Source organism: Lepus europaeus, chromosome 17 (genome assembly GCF_033115175.1).
Source record: "Lepus europaeus isolate LE1 chromosome 17, mLepTim1.pri, whole genome shotgun sequence".
NCBI lineage: Eukaryota > Metazoa > Chordata > Mammalia > Lagomorpha > Leporidae > Lepus > Lepus europaeus.
The window spans coordinates 16187932-16205387 of NC_084843.1; the positions used below are offsets into that span (position 1 = coordinate 16187932).

Here is a 17456-nt window from a genome sequence, read left to right on the forward strand (position 1 = left end):
GAAAGGGGAAGTAAAGGGAGAGTCAGAACCAAGGGAAGCAAGGGATAGGGCTGGCTGCCTGCTGGGCTCCAGCCAGGTGAGAAGGGGCTGGGTAGAGTCACAGCGGGTACTTGAGCTTGCAGCCACAGATCTAGTCCTCCGGTCATGCTGGCTGTAGTGAGCCAGATTACTCTGCAGCTTCAGCTGCCTCACTCAAGGCTGCTTTCTGGAATTCTCAAGCAAGCACTGTTTATTTATTGAACTGAACAGACATTTTAATTAGTCACAAGATGAGCAGTTAGCTTTTTGTTAATTAAAATGTGAAAGGGAAAGGAAGATGTATTCATTATGGTTACAGAAATGGGTTCCATTTTTTTTTCTTTTTTTTTTTTTTAATGTGAGTACTCAGTGATGCCAAAATGCAGTTGTCAACTGTGCTTCTTCCTGTTTTCATAGAATGTCAGTCTCCTATACCAAAGAGATTGCAGATGTTTAAAGAAAAATGTGAGACTAAATCTAGGTTTCCTAAAATCCAGACCAATGCTATTTAGGTTGCCTTTAAGTTTTTGCGTGCTTTTTTCTCTTACCTCTCAACTAGAGTGCTGATTAATGTTTTATTAATTTGAGAGACCAAGAAACAGCTCCTCCATCCACTTGTTTACTCCTGCAAATGCCCACAAGAGCCAGGGGTCAGACTAGAGGCCACAGCTGGGAACTAGGAACTCGGTTCAAGTTTCCCTTTGGGTTGTAGGAACCCAATCATGTGAGCCATCACCTGCTGCTCCCCAGGGTCTATATTAGCATAAAGCTGAAGTCAGGAGCCAGAGCCAATGTCAAACCCAGGTATTTCTACAGGATACGATCATAACTCACAGGCCGAATGCCCTCCCTGAGTTCTAATTTATTTAAGTCAACTTTATTGAGGAATTCAGTATAGATCAGGTAGTTAGCATAACCTGTTTGATCAAGTTAGTACCACAGAGCCATGCCTCAAACATACAAAACACTTCTCAGGCACAGTGTTTGTATTCCAGGGGCTTAGCTTGGAATTCCAATTTCCCAGGAGCCAGCCAAGTGCTAGTCCTGAAAGCAGGCTTTCTTGCGAACGTATGAGTTTGAGCAACCCAGACTTGCTAAGTGTAAATTTCCTCTAAGTATTGGATTTCGTCTGTAGTTCAATGCTGTGTTGCGATGGTCACCTGACAAAGTGTGCTAACTTGTTGATTTAAGTGCTCTGTGTTAAGAATATTCCTTTAAGAAACTGTTTGTGTCCAGCTGTCCAGGTGCCGCCATGATCCTTTTTCATCTTCCTAACGGTACTGTCATGTTGCACACTGGAGACTTCCGGGCAAACCCCAGCATGGAACGTTCTCTTCTTGCGGGCCAGAAAGTCCACGTGCTGTACTTGGACACCACGTAAGAGAGCCTTTGGAGGCTTCCATTTCTCAGGACAGCGCTGGCTCAGTATTTCATGAATAATTTGAGTGTTCGCGTAGGTCATCTAAATGATGGCTTATCGCCTCTTTTTACTTTAAGGCTGTTTATCAGAAAGATGCTATTTTAAAAAATCTTTGCTTAAGGGCAAATTTGTTATTACATGACTTAATTGACTACAGTTCAATTATTTTGCCATTTATTTTTGAAAGTACATTTATATAAGAATCTTATTACTGATGTAAGGAAGAAGAATTTGAAGGACAGCCTTTAGGAAAGCAGCCATTTAGATTAACCATTCAAAGTATCTGTGTAGCTGTTAAATATAATTGTGAAGAGAAAACAGAGGCCAGAATTTGATTCTGATTCTCAGTATTTAAAATTAGTTTTATTCTTTTCTCAGAGAGGTAATATATAAATAATAACTTTGAATTCCTAAGTACTATCAATATTATGACATAAGCTATCGTATTATAGTGTTATATGTATTTCTTTGCACCTTTATTAAGTCATAATTGACAGATAAAAGATGTATGTACTTACATTAAATTACATATATATAATATACATTAAAATACCTTATCAATTTGTTAGAGATAATTAACTATTTCAACTTGTTTCAAGAAGTAGCTTTGGTGGGTTGGCTTTTCCACATCTAGTTTTCTCACACTATATCTAATTTTTCTGTTCTTTTATATATAATTTAAGTAGTAAATTATGTAACAATAAGTTTAAAAAAACTACCTTGCTACTTGATACTCTTCTACATGCAATTCTGAATTTCTTTGTGGATTTTTATAAGTTAAAAGACTAAGTTTTTTCTTCTTTCCTGGTGGTTAACTATCAAAAACAATTTTCAAAATTAGGAAAAATGTTTCTTTGGTATTTGTAGTTTATTATTTCTTTTTTTTAAAGATTTATTTATTTATTTGAAAGGCAAGGAAACAGTGAGAAAGAGGAGAAACAGATTTTCCATTCACCAGTTCACTCCCCAAATAGCCACAATGGCTGGAACTGGACCAGGCCAAAGCCAGCAGCCAGGAGTTTCTTCCAGGTCTCCCATGTAGATGCAGGGGCCCAAGGACTTGGGCCATCTTCTGCTGCTTTCCCAGGTGCATTAGCAGGGAACTGGATTGGAAGTGGAGCAGCCAAGACTTGAACCCGCACCCATAAGGGATGCCAGTGCTACAGACGGCAGCTTAACTTGCTGGGCCACAGCACCAGCCCCAGTTTACTAGTTTTTTATTGAAGAATTGCTTACTTTTCATTCCAAGTGTATACAGGTAGTAGTTTAGGCTTAATTTTTCACTATGTGTGTCAAGTTAGAACTTACTGGATATGTTGTATTCCTGTATCTGTAAGAAGAGACTGTATCAACCATGTATTAATTGTTTGATCTAAAACCACTTTATTAAATTCATGTTTAGTTTCAAAAGTTTAATTCTTTCTAAAGCAGAACTCTTTAGTCCAAATATAATTACTATCAATATTTTCTGTGATAGTGACTGAGGTTATAATTCATAAGTGAAATAGCTATCTGGCTAGAAACAGTCTTGGAAGAAACAGGTCTTCGGATTGCAGTTTTTTAAATTGAGGTTAATGAAATGAAAAATTTATGTGAGAGCTTATAATTCCATCACAAGTTAGCAATAACTGGTAATAACTATTTTAACCTCAGACAGTAAGATAAAAGATAGCTGTCATGGTTTTAACATATTATACCACCATTGTATGGGATTTGCTAAAGCTTATTTTTCTAAAATAGGATCCAGTTTAAGACTATGGCTTTGTAGTTGTTCTTTTAATAAGTACGTTTCCATATTTCAGGTATTGCAGCCCAGAATATACCTTTCCATCTCAGCAAGAGGTTATCCAGTTCGCCATCAACACTGCCTTTGAGGCTGTAACTCTAAACCCACGTGCTCTCATTGTCTGTGGCACCTATTCTATTGGAAAAGAGAAAGTCTTCCTAGGTGGGTGATAGCTGTATCTAATTTACATTAATATATTATACAGTTCAGATTCTTTTTTCATAAAGCCCTTTCAGTCTCTGTGGTTGCACTTGGCATTTATTTCCTGAAATGATTCAATGTTACTTTTAAAGCTGAAGGAAAATTTAAAAGTTTGAATCATGTGAACTTCGAAAGGCTTAACTTAATGGGAAAATCATAAGTATGCTTACCTTAACCTTTGTATCTATAAGATGTTTATGCACAAATATCCATGTTCCATTATTTTTAAATAAACTTTAACAAATGGTTAATGCGTAGTTAGTTATAGTGCTGTATTCTTTGAGGATAAGCATTTAATTATTTTAAACAACAGTTTTAATTTTTGTTGGTAAATGACCTCTGGGTGTGTAACTGCAGTTTGCCTGTAATCTGAAAATCTACAATCCAAAATATTCCAGAACCTGAAACTTAATGTTGTTTACCTAATCAAAGTATTTTAGGTTCCAGGGCCTTTGGGGTTTTGAATTTTCAAACTAGAGATTTCAACTGGTAAAGTCTTCACAAATATTCCAAAATCTAAAAAACTCAAACTTGAAATACTTCCGGTCCAGGCATTTTGGATAAAGGATGCTCAACCTGAAAGAAGTGAAAGTGTCAGGATTTTAAGTTTCCCGAATCAGTTCTTCCCTTTCACTACCCCTTTCTAAATATCTTTTGAAGTTTTCAAATAATAAGTAACAAGGCTTTAAAAATAAATTATTTGACTTTCCCACCATTTATTTTATCCAGTCAACCTACAGAATTGTTCGGCCTTTTTAATATATCATAAAAGTGTGAATATTTTGAATTTATTTTTATTTTGTAAATTCTTATTTTAAAAATTAACTCAGTTGTGGTTTTATTATTTTTTCACAAGCTGTCATTTTACTGTTTTTAACATTTTCCTTTCCCTCAGCCATTGCTGACGTTTTAGGTTCAAAAGTGGGTATGTCCCAAGAAAAATATAAAACATTACGGTGCCTCAATATACCAGAAATTAATTCCCTCATCACTACAGATATGTGCAGTTCATTGGTTCACCTTCTCCCAATGATGCAAATTAATTTCAAGGTAAGCATCCAAACGCTCTGTCTTCTGAGACAAACTTGAAAAGAATGTGATGATTGTGTACCCTGAAGTTTTACGGAAGTGAACAGAACAGACGAACAGAAGATAGCAATTAACAGCAGAAAAGGATATGCAGATTTATCAATTGCCCAGAGGACATTCACAGGAGTGTGGTTAGCCAGTGAGAACCACATGCCTTTACACTGTTCCTCACTGGGGAGAAGGAGAAGGGAAGTGTGACAATTTTGAGGTGAAGTTCATTATTTTGGGTGATAAATGGGCCGAATACTCATACAACAATGAATGATTCAGTTTGGGAATTGAATGGACCTGGGGACAGAGAATAGCTTGTGACAAAATCCATTTGTGGTTATATTCTTTAATCTTCCTTCTTGCAGAATGAGTTTAGCTAGCGAAAACTCTGAACGGACCAAAGGTAATTCTTTGGCGGGTTTGATCTGTTTTTTTTTTTTTTTTTTTTTTTGACAGGCAGAGTGGATAGTGAGAGAGAGAGACAAGGAGGAAGGTCTTCCTTTTTGCCGTTGGTTCACCCTCCAATGGCCACTGTGGTCGGCGCATCATGCTGATCCGAAGCCAGGAGCCAGGCGCTTCTCCTGGTCTCCCATGCGGGTGCAGGGCCCAAGCATTTGGGCCATCCTCCACTGCCTTCCCGGGCCATAGCAGAGAGCTGGCCTGGAAGAGGGGCAACCGGGATAGAATCCAGCGCCCCAACCGGGACTAGAACCCGGTGTGCCAGCGCCTCAAGGCGGAGGATTAGCCTGTTGAGCCATGGCGCCGGCCAATGGGCTTGATCTTTAAGTAGATAAAGGAGTATCAGAGTGAAGTCTCTTCCAGCATCTGCTCTTCTCCAGAGGTCTTTAATTTAAAATAATCAGCATACCAAGGTGCTGTATTTTGGAGTATTGTTTTCTGAGCCCGAATAATTGTAAACTGCAATCCCATTTTATATTCATTTAACTTAGAGGAACACAATTACAGTAGAGTTACACCTATAGTAAAATTTTCCCTAAAAAATCTTTTAAAGGGGATTGTAAGTGCTTTTAGTTTTTCTGTATGTGCAGCTGTATAGTGTAATTTTTGTGCCCACCAGGAATTTAAGAACTAGAGAACTAGCGTTTCTGTATAGAAAGGGACAAAAATAGAAAAGAATGCACCTGTCTGGTCATTGAAACCTCGTGGTTTGAAGACAGTTTTCCAGTTCTTTCTAGGTGAATGGGGAAATGAGTAGAAGACTCTCTGGAGGTCTTACGTCAGGTCTATTCTGTTCTGTGTTAGAGTTTCTAAAACATTGACATATTGAAAATTGAGAGAATTAAATAAAATAGTGAAAGTGTATCCTGAGAAAAAGTTCTAGTATTCATTCCAAGGGATAAATTTGCTGTGTGTTCATGATATAATTTATAATGAATTTTTTGAAATAATTCAGGATGCTGACTCCTGTGTCTGTCTTATAAATAATAATCCATGTTGTACAAAGAAAATTAATGTTTTAGGTCTTTCCCTTGAGTAAGGAAATTCTCTGTAGTATAACTGCTCCTTTGTTCGTGAGATTAAGGTAACATTTTTGTGGCTTATTTTCATAAGTATGTAATTCATAAAAATTTTAGGAATAACCAAGGTATAATTTTGTCCATTGTTGTTTAAGCTAGCTTTGCAAATCTATTTTAAATTTGAGAGGCATCCAATTTCTCTGGAGACTAATGAGACGCCAGTTAATCCTAACAATGAAAACTGCTATCCAGAGGAGGGTATACTATCTTTTATTATTTTTAGTTTGCAGTTTTATTTCCCTCTAACTTTGTTTGTTCCAGCTGAACAAGTTATTGGGGTGGAGGAGTCAGGGTATTATATAAATGAGAGACATAAAGAACTTTCAAGAAAGAGTGTCCAGAAGTACTGTATGCTCCAGAGAGATCAAATAGAAGAGAATGACAATTAGAACTTCTTTGATAACCCACACCAAAACTGAGTGAAGTGATGTTAGAGGAAGCCAGATGGCAAAGACTTGTGGAATAAATGAAAAGCTAGTTCACCAAGGAAGATGCTCAAATGGCCAATAAGCATGTGAAAAGAGACTCAGAGTTGTTAGCTATCAGGAAACTGTAATCCAAAGCACAGTAAGATGTGGTTAGCCAGAAGTAACCACAGAATGGCTACAATAAAGACAGACAGCAACAATCGGTGAGCATATGGAGAAATTGGGAGCCTCATTCTTGGCTGGTGAGATTGGAAAATGGTACAGCTGCTTTAGAAAACAGCCTAGTAATTCCTTAAAGTTGAGTGTGGAGTGACCCTATGACCCAGCCATTCTAGTCCTGTGTACCCAAGAGAACTGAAAATATAGGTGCACGCAAAAACTTCTACAGGAAAAAATACGTAGCAGTATTATCTATAATAGCCAGAAGATAGAAATAATCCAAATGCTCATCAAATTATCAATGAATAAATAAAAAATAAAATCTATAAAATGAAATAAGGTCCACTGTGAGTGGACCTTGAGGTCATCATGCCAGGTGGAAGAAGCCAGGTACAAAAGGCTACATATTTTATGATTTCATTTGTCTGAAATGTCCAGAATGCTGAACTCCGTAAAGACAGAAAATAGACGAGTGGTTGCCAGCTCTTAAAGAAGAGTCCTAGGGAGTGAATGCCAGTAGGTGTAGGGTTTCTTTTAGTAGCAGTGTAAATGTTCCAGAATTAGTACGGTGTTAGCTCAACTTTGCGAATATATTAAAACTTTTAAATTATGAAGTTGAATAAAAAAGAGTGAGTTTTCTGCTTTCCAGAACAGAAAGGAGAAGAGTGAATAGGAAGTGAGAAATGGAGACAGGAAGCAGAGCTTGGCCAAGAAGAGGATCCAGATATGCTGATGGCAGAGGGAGGTGCAGAAAGGGAGCTGCTGTAGTCAGAAGGGATGAAGATTTTTATATTGTGAGAGGTAAGGAGAAATTAGATGAGATAAAATTGATCTAGTAATATTTCTGAGCAAGATCTGAAATGCAGGCAGGGAAACTGACTCATCAGCCTGGCACAGGAATCAGTTCCCTCACCGCCTGCAACTTTGCAGACTGGTTTCTGCTACCCGAGGCCTTTTAAAGATCATATATTTACAAATTCAAACTTAGCAAAAATTAAAATTTCTAGATAGCTATAAATTCAGATTGCTTTTAGTGAATAAAATTTTGAATTTCTTTAAGGCTTATGTCCTTGAAAAGGGAGTGATCTGGAGTTATTCAGCCTATTAAATTTTTTGTTGTTATTTTGAGACAGAGAGAATTCCCAATAGCTGATTCACTCCCCCAGATGCTGGCAAGGAGCTGGGAATTTAATCCAGGTCATCTGTGTGGGTGGCAGTTACCTATCACTTGGTCCATTACCACTGCCTCACAGAGTCTGCATTAGCAGGAAACTGGACTCTGAGTTGAGCCAGGACTAGAACCTAGGCACTCTGATGTAGGATATGGGTGTCCCAAGCAACATTTTAACCACTCTGCCAAATACCTTCCTCGAGTATATTTTCAATACTCATTAAATCTGCATTTATCACTTCTAAGATTTCATACTAAAAAATGAGTCCTTTGTGAAAAGATAACCCTGAAGGCCCCTATGAGCTGATGGTGGCATAGATAACGAGAGTTAGAACAAGCTAAGAAATAGCAGTTGGAGGTGGGCGTTATGGTGCAATGAGTTAAGCTGCTGTTTGAAACTCCCACATCCCATATCAGAGTGGAAGCAGTGGGTGATGGCTCAAGTTTTAAGTTCCTGCCACCCGTGTGGGAGACCTGGTTGAAGTTCTGGCTCCTGGCTTCAGCCTGGCCCAGTCTGGGCTGTTGTGGCCATTTGGAGAATAAATCTGCAGACAGAAGATTGCTGTCTTACTCTGTGTGTGTGGGTGTGGGTGTGGGTGTGTGTGGTTCTGCCTTTCAAATAAATAAATAAATAATTTCTTAAAAGTAGGTGGTGGTTTCTATTAAAAAAGACCCGGAAGCTGGGGGTTTATTGCCCTCTAAGTGGAGATTTATTTACTGTAAGCTTCCAGAAGGTGAAGACTGTGTCCACTGCTCCCCTTCTGACGTTAGCACCTGATGTAATTCTGGGACAGATTTTTCCTGGGATTGCCTTCAGTAGTTCTGCCCCTTCCTCGATTAATTTCACCATGTCATGGTACCATTTTAAAAAGATCCTGTATTTTCAAAACACAGGCCAGAAGTTGATCGTTACCGTGCTATATTTTAGTTAGTAATTGCAGCCAATTTTGTACCAGCCAGAACTGTTTTGTTGCAACAGAGGTGATGATTTTTTGTGAAGAGGTAAACCTAAAAACAGTTTACAGGATGTGCAAGGCATGCTTGAAAACCCATGAAACACTGTCAATAGTACCATTCCTGCTGTCTGGTTCACCAGCATCATTTTTTCTAGATCTGAGAAGAATGTTGTCAGTGTTTTGATTGGTATCCCCATTGAATCTGTAAATTGCTTTTGGAAGAATGGACATTTTGATGATGTTGATTTTTCCAATCCATGAACATAGAAGATTTTTCCATCTTCTTTTTCTTTCTTTAATATTTTGTAATTCTCATTGTAGAAATCTTTGACATTCTTGGTTAAATTTATTCCAACGTATTTTTTTTTTTTTTTTTGTAGCTGTTGTGAATGGGATTGATCTTAGAAGTTCAATCTCAGCCTTGGCATTGTCTGTTTATACAAAGGCTATTGATTTTTTTTTCTCTAATTTTAATTATTTTTCTCCTACTAGTTTTGGGTTTGGTTTGCTGTTTTTCTAGATCCTTGAGATGCATTGATAGGTCATTTATTTCATGCCTTTGCAATTTCTTGATGTAGGCACCAATTGCTACAAACTTTCCTCTTAACACTGCTTTTGCTGAATCCCATAAGGTGTTTTTTTTTTTTTTTTTTTTTTTTCTTTTTGACAGAGTGGACAGTGAGAGAGACAGAGAGAAAGGTCTTCCTTTTGCCGTTGGTTCACCCTCTAATGGCCGCCGCGGCTGGCGCGCTGTGGCCGGCACACCGCGCTGTTCTGAAGGCAGGAGCCAGTTGCTTATCCTGGTCTCCCATGGGGTGCAGGACCCAAGCACTTGGGCCATCCTCCACTGCACTCCCTGGCCACAGCAGAGAGCTGGCCTGGAAGAGGGGCAACCAGGACAGAATCCGGCGCCCCGACCGGGACTAGAACCCGGTGTGCCGGCGCCGCAAGGCGGAGGATTAGTCTGTTGAGCCACGGTGCCGGCCAACTCCCATAAGTTTTGATATGTTGTATTGTTGTCTCCATTTGTTTCCAGAAGTTTTTTGATTTCTCTTTTGATTTCTTCTATGACCCACTGTTCAAACAGGAACATGTTGTTCAATCTCCATGTGTTTGCATATGTTCTAGAGGTTCCTGAGTTGCTGATTTCCAGCTTTATTGCATTGTGTTCAGAGAAGATGTGTGGTGTGATTTCAATTTTTTGAATTTCCTGAGACTTGCTTTATGGCCCAGTATGTGGTCAATCCTAGAGAAAGTTCTGTTACTCCCAAGGAGGATGTTTATTTTGAAACTGTAGGATGAAAAGTTCTGTAGATATCTGTTAGATCCATTTGTTCTATAGTGTTTATTAAATCTGCTGCTTCCTTACTGATTTTCTGATTGATCTGTCCATTGCTTAAAGTGGGGGTATTGAAGTCCCCCTTTACTATCGTATTTGAGTCTGTCTCTCCTGTTAGATCCTTTAACATTTCTTTTAAATAGCCAGGTGCCCTGTAATTAGGTACATATATGTTTATAATAGTTATATCTTCCTGTTGAATTGATCCCTTAATCATTACATAGTACCCCTCTTTGTCTCTTTTAGCAAGTTTTTTTTATTAAAGTCTATCTTCTCTGAAATTAGGGTGGCTACACTAGATCTTTTTTGGTTTCTGTTGGCATGGAACATCTTTTTCTGTCCTTTCAGTCTGCATGCATCTTTGTTGGTGAGATGTGTTTCTTGTAGGCAGCAAATAGATGGGTGTTGTTTTTAATCTGTTTAGCCAGTCTGTGTCTTTTAACTGGAGAGTTGAAGCCATTTACATTCAAGGTGTCTATTAATAAGTAACAACTTTGCCCTGCCTTTTTTGCAAAAATATTCCTATGTTTTACTTTGAATTTCCTTTGAACTTTCACTGGGAGATTTTCTTTCTTTACCTTCTTTCATAGTGATGCCCATGTTTCTGTGTTTCTGTTTGCAGCACATCCTTAGGCATCTTTTGTAGGGCTAGACGGGTGATGGCAAAGTCTTTCAATTTCTCTTTGTTATGGAAGGTCTTTATTTCACCTTCATTCATAAATGAGAACTTTACAAGGTAAAGTATTCTGGATTGACAGTTCTTTCTCTTAAGACTTGGACTTTATCTCACCATTCTCTCCCAGCCTGTAGGGTTTCTGATGAGAAGTCTGCTGTGAGTCTAATTGGAGATCCTCTGAAAGTAATCTGGTGTTTCTCTCATGCACATTTTAGAATTTTTTCTTTATGTTTTACTGTGGTGAGTTTAATTATGATGTGTTGTAGTTATGATCTTTTCTGGTCATGTCTATTCAGAGGTCTATGTGCCTCTTGTACTTGGGTGTCCCTTTCTTTCTCCAAATTAGGGAAGTTTTCTGTTATTATTTCACTAAAAAGGCCTTCTAATCCTTTCTCTTTTTCCATGCCTTTAGGAGCACCTAGAACCTGTATGTTGGGTTGTTTGATAGTATCCTGTAGATTCTCAACAGTATTTTTTAGTTTTCTAATTTCCTCTTCTTGTTTTTGGTCTGACTGTATAATTTCATGTGTTTCGTCTTCTAAGTCAGATATTCTTTCTTCTGCTTTACCGATACTGTTAAGGCTTTCCACTGCATTTTGTATTTGTTCTATTGAATTCTTCATTTCATTTTGATTTCTCTTTAAGATCTCATTTTCATGGGAGAAATTTTCTTTCATGGCATGTACGAATTTTAGTAGTTTGTACATTTGTGCTTCTGATTACTTCTATGTAATCTTATGATCAACTTTTTGAATTCCATTTCTGGCATTTCTTCAATTTCATCATCTTCATAATCTAGTATTAAAGTATTGTGATCTTTTGGGGGTGTCATATTGTCTTCCTTATTCTTGTTTCTTGAATTGGTGTGTTATTCAGCATTTGTGGAAATACTCATTGGTTTCTTCTTTGCTTTTTCCGCTGTGGTGGCTTTTGTCTTTGTACTATTCCTCTGTAGATAAGTGTGAGTTTCTGCTTTCAGTGAATATCTGGAGGTGCGTGGTGGGTGTGGCCAGGGAGCTCTGTTCAGTTCTCCAGGGTGCAAGGCATGTCTAAGGTGACATACCCAGGTTTGACATGGTAAATCTTTTTTTCTTTTAAGTCAGAAGGGAGTTTTTTCTGCTCAGCTGAGCTCCTTTCCTCCAAGGAGACCTGTGTCTGAGTGCTAGCCCCAGTGCATATAATATTTGTCTGCTCTACCCCAAGGACCACACAAAGGATCTGTGCAGTCCTCAGTGTAAGCTCAGATTCCCCAGCAATGTCCCTCACCAGGTAACCAGGATGTCCTGAGCGTGTGAAGTCTCCCACAGTGACTGCCCAGAGTCCCAGCCACACCGTGAGTCCTCCCACACAGCTCAGTTTTTTTCACAGTCCCGGCACACAGGCCTCCCACAGTCACAAGCACCCAGCTCCCTGTTAGTTCTCCCCATCAGAGTGAGGAATCTCCACTTGCTGGTTGCTGCGCGCAGAAATGAGCTGGCTCAGCTGTTAGGTATGTCCAAAATGGCGACTGCTCTTTCGGCTTGTTACAGGACACTGTTGTAAGGTGATTGGGGAGAGAGAAATGTGTCCCTCCTTTTTTTTTTTTCCTCCTCTAGTTTGGCAGATACGCTATCCCCTACGGGGTTCCAAGCCGGGTTCCCTCTAGGCTCTTCCTGCAGCTTTATCACCAGTGGCTTGGGCTGCTGCAGTCTGGTCCCACCTCACACTCCAATGCTGGTGGGGAGGGTCTTGGCTGCTGGGGTCCTGAGTTGTGGGCATCCATGCCCTTCATGTAGGTTGACTGTGTCCCTCTAATTTGCATAGAGTTTCCTCTGCTGTTTTTTCCCTAACTCTTCTCTGAGATTGTACTTTTCTCTGCACTTTTTTTTTAATTAATTAATTTATTTGAAATCAGAGTTACACAGAGAGAGAAGGAGAAGCAGAGAAAAAGAGGTATTCCATCCACTGGTTCTTTCTCCAATTAGCTGCAACAGCCGGAGCTGTGCAGATTTGGAGCCAGGAGCTTCTTCCAGGTCTCCCACAAGGGTGCAGGGGCCAAGGACTTGAGCCATCTTCTACTGCTTTCCCAGGCCACAGCAGAGAGCTAGATGGGATGTGGAGCAGCCGGACTTGCACCATCGCCCACGTGGGATGCTGGCACTGCAGGCAGTGGCTTTACCCACTACGCCACAGCACCAGCCCCTCTGCACTTTTTTTAAACTATCTTCTCTTAGACTAGAGCAGTAAGCTCCCTCCCTACTCTACCATCTTGTAACTGTCTCCTAAACCATTCTTAATAAATTTCCTCAGGAAGGTAGTTCTCAAATTATGATTTGTGGGTTACTGGTGACTGTTGACAGTTTTATGCAGGTCTGGCTTATATGATAGCATCCTAAATGTTTGTGATACCAGCCTGTGCCACATGATGTTTTTTTGGTAACTGCTTTGTCTCATAAAAGTAAAAAATTTGTTCTCTAATTCTATATGTTTTTGCAGAGACAAACAGATATGGTGACATGCTGGCATTCTGATTCTCAGTTATAATATTATACTTACTCTAAAACTCAGTTACTTACTATTTCCTGTCTTTGTGAGGACAAGAGTAGGAACAATAGCAATTAAGAAAATAACTAAACAAATAACATTATATTAGTGAGGTCCTAGAGTGACCAAGGCAAAAACTTAAAAATTTGCAGTACCAGAGAAATTATAATGGAAACTTAGTTATTTAAACTTTCTTTGGTAAGCATAGTAGTTGGTAAGAAAAAGTAAAAATAAAAAAGGCTGTTTTATAGTAGCTATATTTCACTTCAGATTAATAAAATGTTTTCTATAATACAAAAGAAACCAAAGGATTTTTATCAGTTTATCAGTGGAATGAATTTTATTGTTAAAGCCTTTAAAACTGGATTTTCATCTTAAGACAAAGAAATTAGTTGCTTTATATTCCTGTGCCATTTCTTTTTAAAAAGATTCACTTATTTATTTATTTGAAAAGCAGAGCAACAGAGAGATGGGGACAGAGACAGAGATCTTTCACTCCCCAAATGGCCGCAGCAGCCAAGTCTGCGGTAGGCTGAAGCCAGGAACCAGCAGCCAGGGACTCCATCTAGGTCTCCCGCAGGGGTGGCTGGAGCCCAAGTACTTGGATCACCCTCTGCTGTTTTCCCAGGCACGTTCACTGGAGGAAGCTGGATCGGAAGCAGAGCAGCCAGGACTTGAAGTGGCAGTCTGATGTGGGATTCCTTCGTGGCAGGTGCCAGCGTAACACACTGCACCAAAATGCCAGCCTGACCTTGTGTTGCTTTTGTCTTCAGCATTTGTCTTTCAAAGATTGAACTCTGGTCATGTTTTTTCTAAGAATTTTATCAAATGTCATTGTGTATTATGACTTTAGTTTGAGGAAGTTCTGTTGTGCTCACGCTTTATGAAGGGAGCATATTACTTCCAATTGTAGCATGAAGGGTTTTTTTTTTTTTTTTTTTTGACAGGCAGAGTGGACAGTGAGAGAGAGACAGAGAGAAAGGTCTTCCTTTGCCGTTGGTTCACCCTCCAATGGCCGCCGCGGCTGGTGCACTGCGGCCGGCGCACCGCGCTGATCCGATGGCAGGAGCCAAGTGCTTCTCCTGGTCTCCCATGGGGTGCAGGGCCCAAGCACTTGGGCCATCCTCCACTGCACTCCCTGGCCACAGCAGAGAGCTGGCCTGGAAGAGGGGCAACCGGGACAGGATCAGTGCCCCGACCGGGACTAGAACCCGGTGTGCTGGGGCCGCAAGGCGGAGGATTAGCCTAGTGAGCCTCGGCACCGGCCACATGAAGGGTTTTAAAAGTAATCTTTGTGTAGAAAAGGATTAAACACATAAGAATGCTATTATGCTTTTGTTTAAATGTATAACTCTACTGAGTATAATACCATTCTTATAAAAATTATTTCTATCTTTCTAACCATCTCTCATCTTTTGTTGGTGGATATTCATGGAGTTACGTTTGTATGTATGCTTACCAGTCTTAATGTCAGTATCTCTGTAGAGTAGCTTTTGGAAAGAGAATATTTTTGGCAACTATCACTTATAATTTTATACATAATTACATATATAATAAGTATTTTATATATAATTATGTGTGTGTATATTATATAATTACATAATAAATTTTTATGATTTTTATACATAACTAGTTATGTTTAAAGTCACCTCATTTTTTTCCAGACTAAAGTTTATTCAACTTCAGATAAGTAAAGCAGAAAAAAATGTTTTATATATATATTTTTTCAGTGATCCTTTTTCTTTAGAAGTATGGCATGAAATTGTTGCAAGCTAATGTTTAACAAGTGAAAAACTCCCTGTGACTGTGCTAGCGTAATATCGTTAATCATTCCATTTTATTCCACATAACCTATCTCCATTGACCATTAAATTATATGTTATTTTCATTTCACAGGGATTACAGAGTCATTTGAAGAAGTTTGGTGGGAAATATGATGAGATTTTGGCATTTCGACCAACAGGATGGACTCATTCTGACAAGCTAACAACTATGGCTGATGTTATTCCCCAGACCAAAGGAAATATTTCAATATATGGTATAATTATTAAAATTTGTCATGCTTAATGTTTATAATGACTTTAAATTCTTTCTGAAATGCTATAAAACTGAGATTCAAGAAAAATAGGCACTCAATAGTAACATCTCCCTGCAGCTCTAGTCCTGTCTCATCCATTGTAAACTGATATAAGGAGCTTGACAGTAGGTAGATGTTGACCTACACAGGTCATTCATCTGTGTGATCAGTGATAGAGGAAATTCAAGAATTTCTTGGAAGGAGGGTACTGTAGTTTCGTGCTAGAAGTCCAGATGACGCTGAGATAACAAGTGCTGGAAGAGGAAGGGCACGATGTGGTGATAACAAGAGGTATAAACCCAGCTAAGCTTTTCTTCCCCCAGAGGAGCTTTACCATGTCCCTGAGTTGGGTTAGTATGTGGCTGGAGGGAAAATGTTTACTGCATGGCTGCCGGTGACTCACCCTCAGCCTCGTCTGAAAACCACAGTTTACTCAAAGCAGAGTCTTTCCTCCCCTTTTTCTGGGTACCCGATTTTCAATAAAGATATGAAGGGATTATTAGGATTTGGTTTTCTTTTTCTTCTTTATTATTTTTTGTATATGCCAGGGTTGTGGACTGGGATCTGCTTACCCACACTGAAAATCAAGTCTTCTGCTTGTTATTCTTCACATTTTACCCATACTTCTAGATTTTCCTGAACTTCATTACTGAGTGAAGTGTCTAAGAGAAAGAATTTTTTAAAAGAAGAAAATTCTAATTAAACAAGGCTCTGTAAAATGCATGTTATTAAGTAAATATGTAGAAAAGTAATAGTTTCTTTTTAAAGATTTATTTATTTTGCTTGAAAGTCAGAGTTACACAGAGAAGGAGAGGCAGAGAGAGAGAAGTCTTCCATCCACTGGCTCACTCCCCAGTTGGCCGTAATGGCTGGAGCTAAGGCAATCCGAAGCCAGGAGCCAGGAGCTTCTTCCAGGTCTCTCACAGGGATGCAGGGACCCAAGGGCTTGGGACATCTTCTACTGCTTTCCCAGGTCGCAGCAGAGAGCTAGATCAGAAGTAGAGCAGCCAGGACTCAAACTGGAGCCCATATGGGATGCTGGCACTGCAAGCAGCGGCTTTACCCACTACGCCACAGCACTGGCCCCAAGTAATAGTTTTAAACTTCTAAATTTTATGTTATTTTACTTTATAAAAGATGTCAACAATGTAGTTTCTTTATGAAAGATATCAACATGGTATTTTCTAAAGCACTAAAGAGTTTTTGACAAAAATACTCTGGAATGCTTTTCTCTTTTATGCTTTTAAATTCTTTTATTAGTTTGGTTCTTAGTAGAATATGTCTCTTCTTTGATGTTGCAGGAATTCCTTATAGTGAACACAGCAGCTACCTAGAAATGAAACGCTTTGTCCAGTGGCTGAAACCCCAGAAAATCATACCTACCGTAAATGCTGGCACTTGGAGGTCTAGGAGCAGAATGGACAAGTATTTTAAGGAGTGGAAATTGGAAGCTGGATATTGATGAGTCCATGGAGGACTCAGTCGTAGCTAAGTACTTGAGGTGTGGCTCGTGAGTAGTGGTATCTACAGTGATATGAAATACACTTTATGGGAAAAACCTCATGAAAATCACTCATAGTTTTTATTTTCTCATTTATGTTCGAACAACTTGTTCATGGTGCTGAATGCCCCTCATCATCCTCAAAGAACTGAGACTGGGATCTCTTTAGTACCCGGGATGCTGGATGCAGCTGTATTCTGCGCAAAGCCTTAAGGGAGGAAGCAAAGGCAAGTTCAGGGACCAAAAGGATTCATGACAATGGATAAACTAGATTGACAGCATAATATATAAGTAATTATGTATCTTTAAAATTATGAGATTAAACTTTTATATATACATACTTAAATAAAAGTTAATATGAGCTTTTCTATGGTGGCTTTGGTGTTTTGTTTTCTTTATTTTTTTTAAGAGGGATTTTAGGTACACAGCAAATCTGAGTGGAACAGTCTGTCTCCCCCACACATGCACAGCCTCTCTGATTATCCACATCCCCCACCCTAGTGGGGCATTTGTTGCAGTTGATGATCCCACACTGACACATCATAATCACTCAGAGTTCTTTATTTACATTAGGGCTGACTCT

The 17456-nt window shown here is 39.1% G+C and overlaps 1 protein-coding gene across 2 annotated transcripts in view; it reads left to right on the top strand.

Moving 5' to 3' along the window:
* The window catches only part of DCLRE1A (DNA cross-link repair 1A), a 28431-nt gene extending 11193 nt beyond the window's left edge, over positions 1-17238 (top strand). The window contains exons 6-11 of one of the 2 annotated variants that reach the window (XM_062214927.1): positions 1255-1395; positions 3241-3386; positions 4321-4475; positions 15192-15333; positions 16674-16873; positions 17020-17238. In XM_062214927.1, the coding sequence (XP_062070911.1) occupies positions 1255-1395; positions 3241-3386; positions 4321-4475; positions 15192-15333; positions 16674-16834 (745 nt within the window). In that variant the 3' untranslated portion in view covers positions 16835-16873; positions 17020-17238. Of the gene's footprint in view, positions 1-1254; positions 1396-3240; positions 3387-4320; positions 4476-15191; positions 15334-16673 lie in introns of both variants that reach the window. The other variant, XM_062214925.1, reaches the window with a different exon arrangement.
* Positions 17239-17456: the final 218 nt, after the last annotated feature.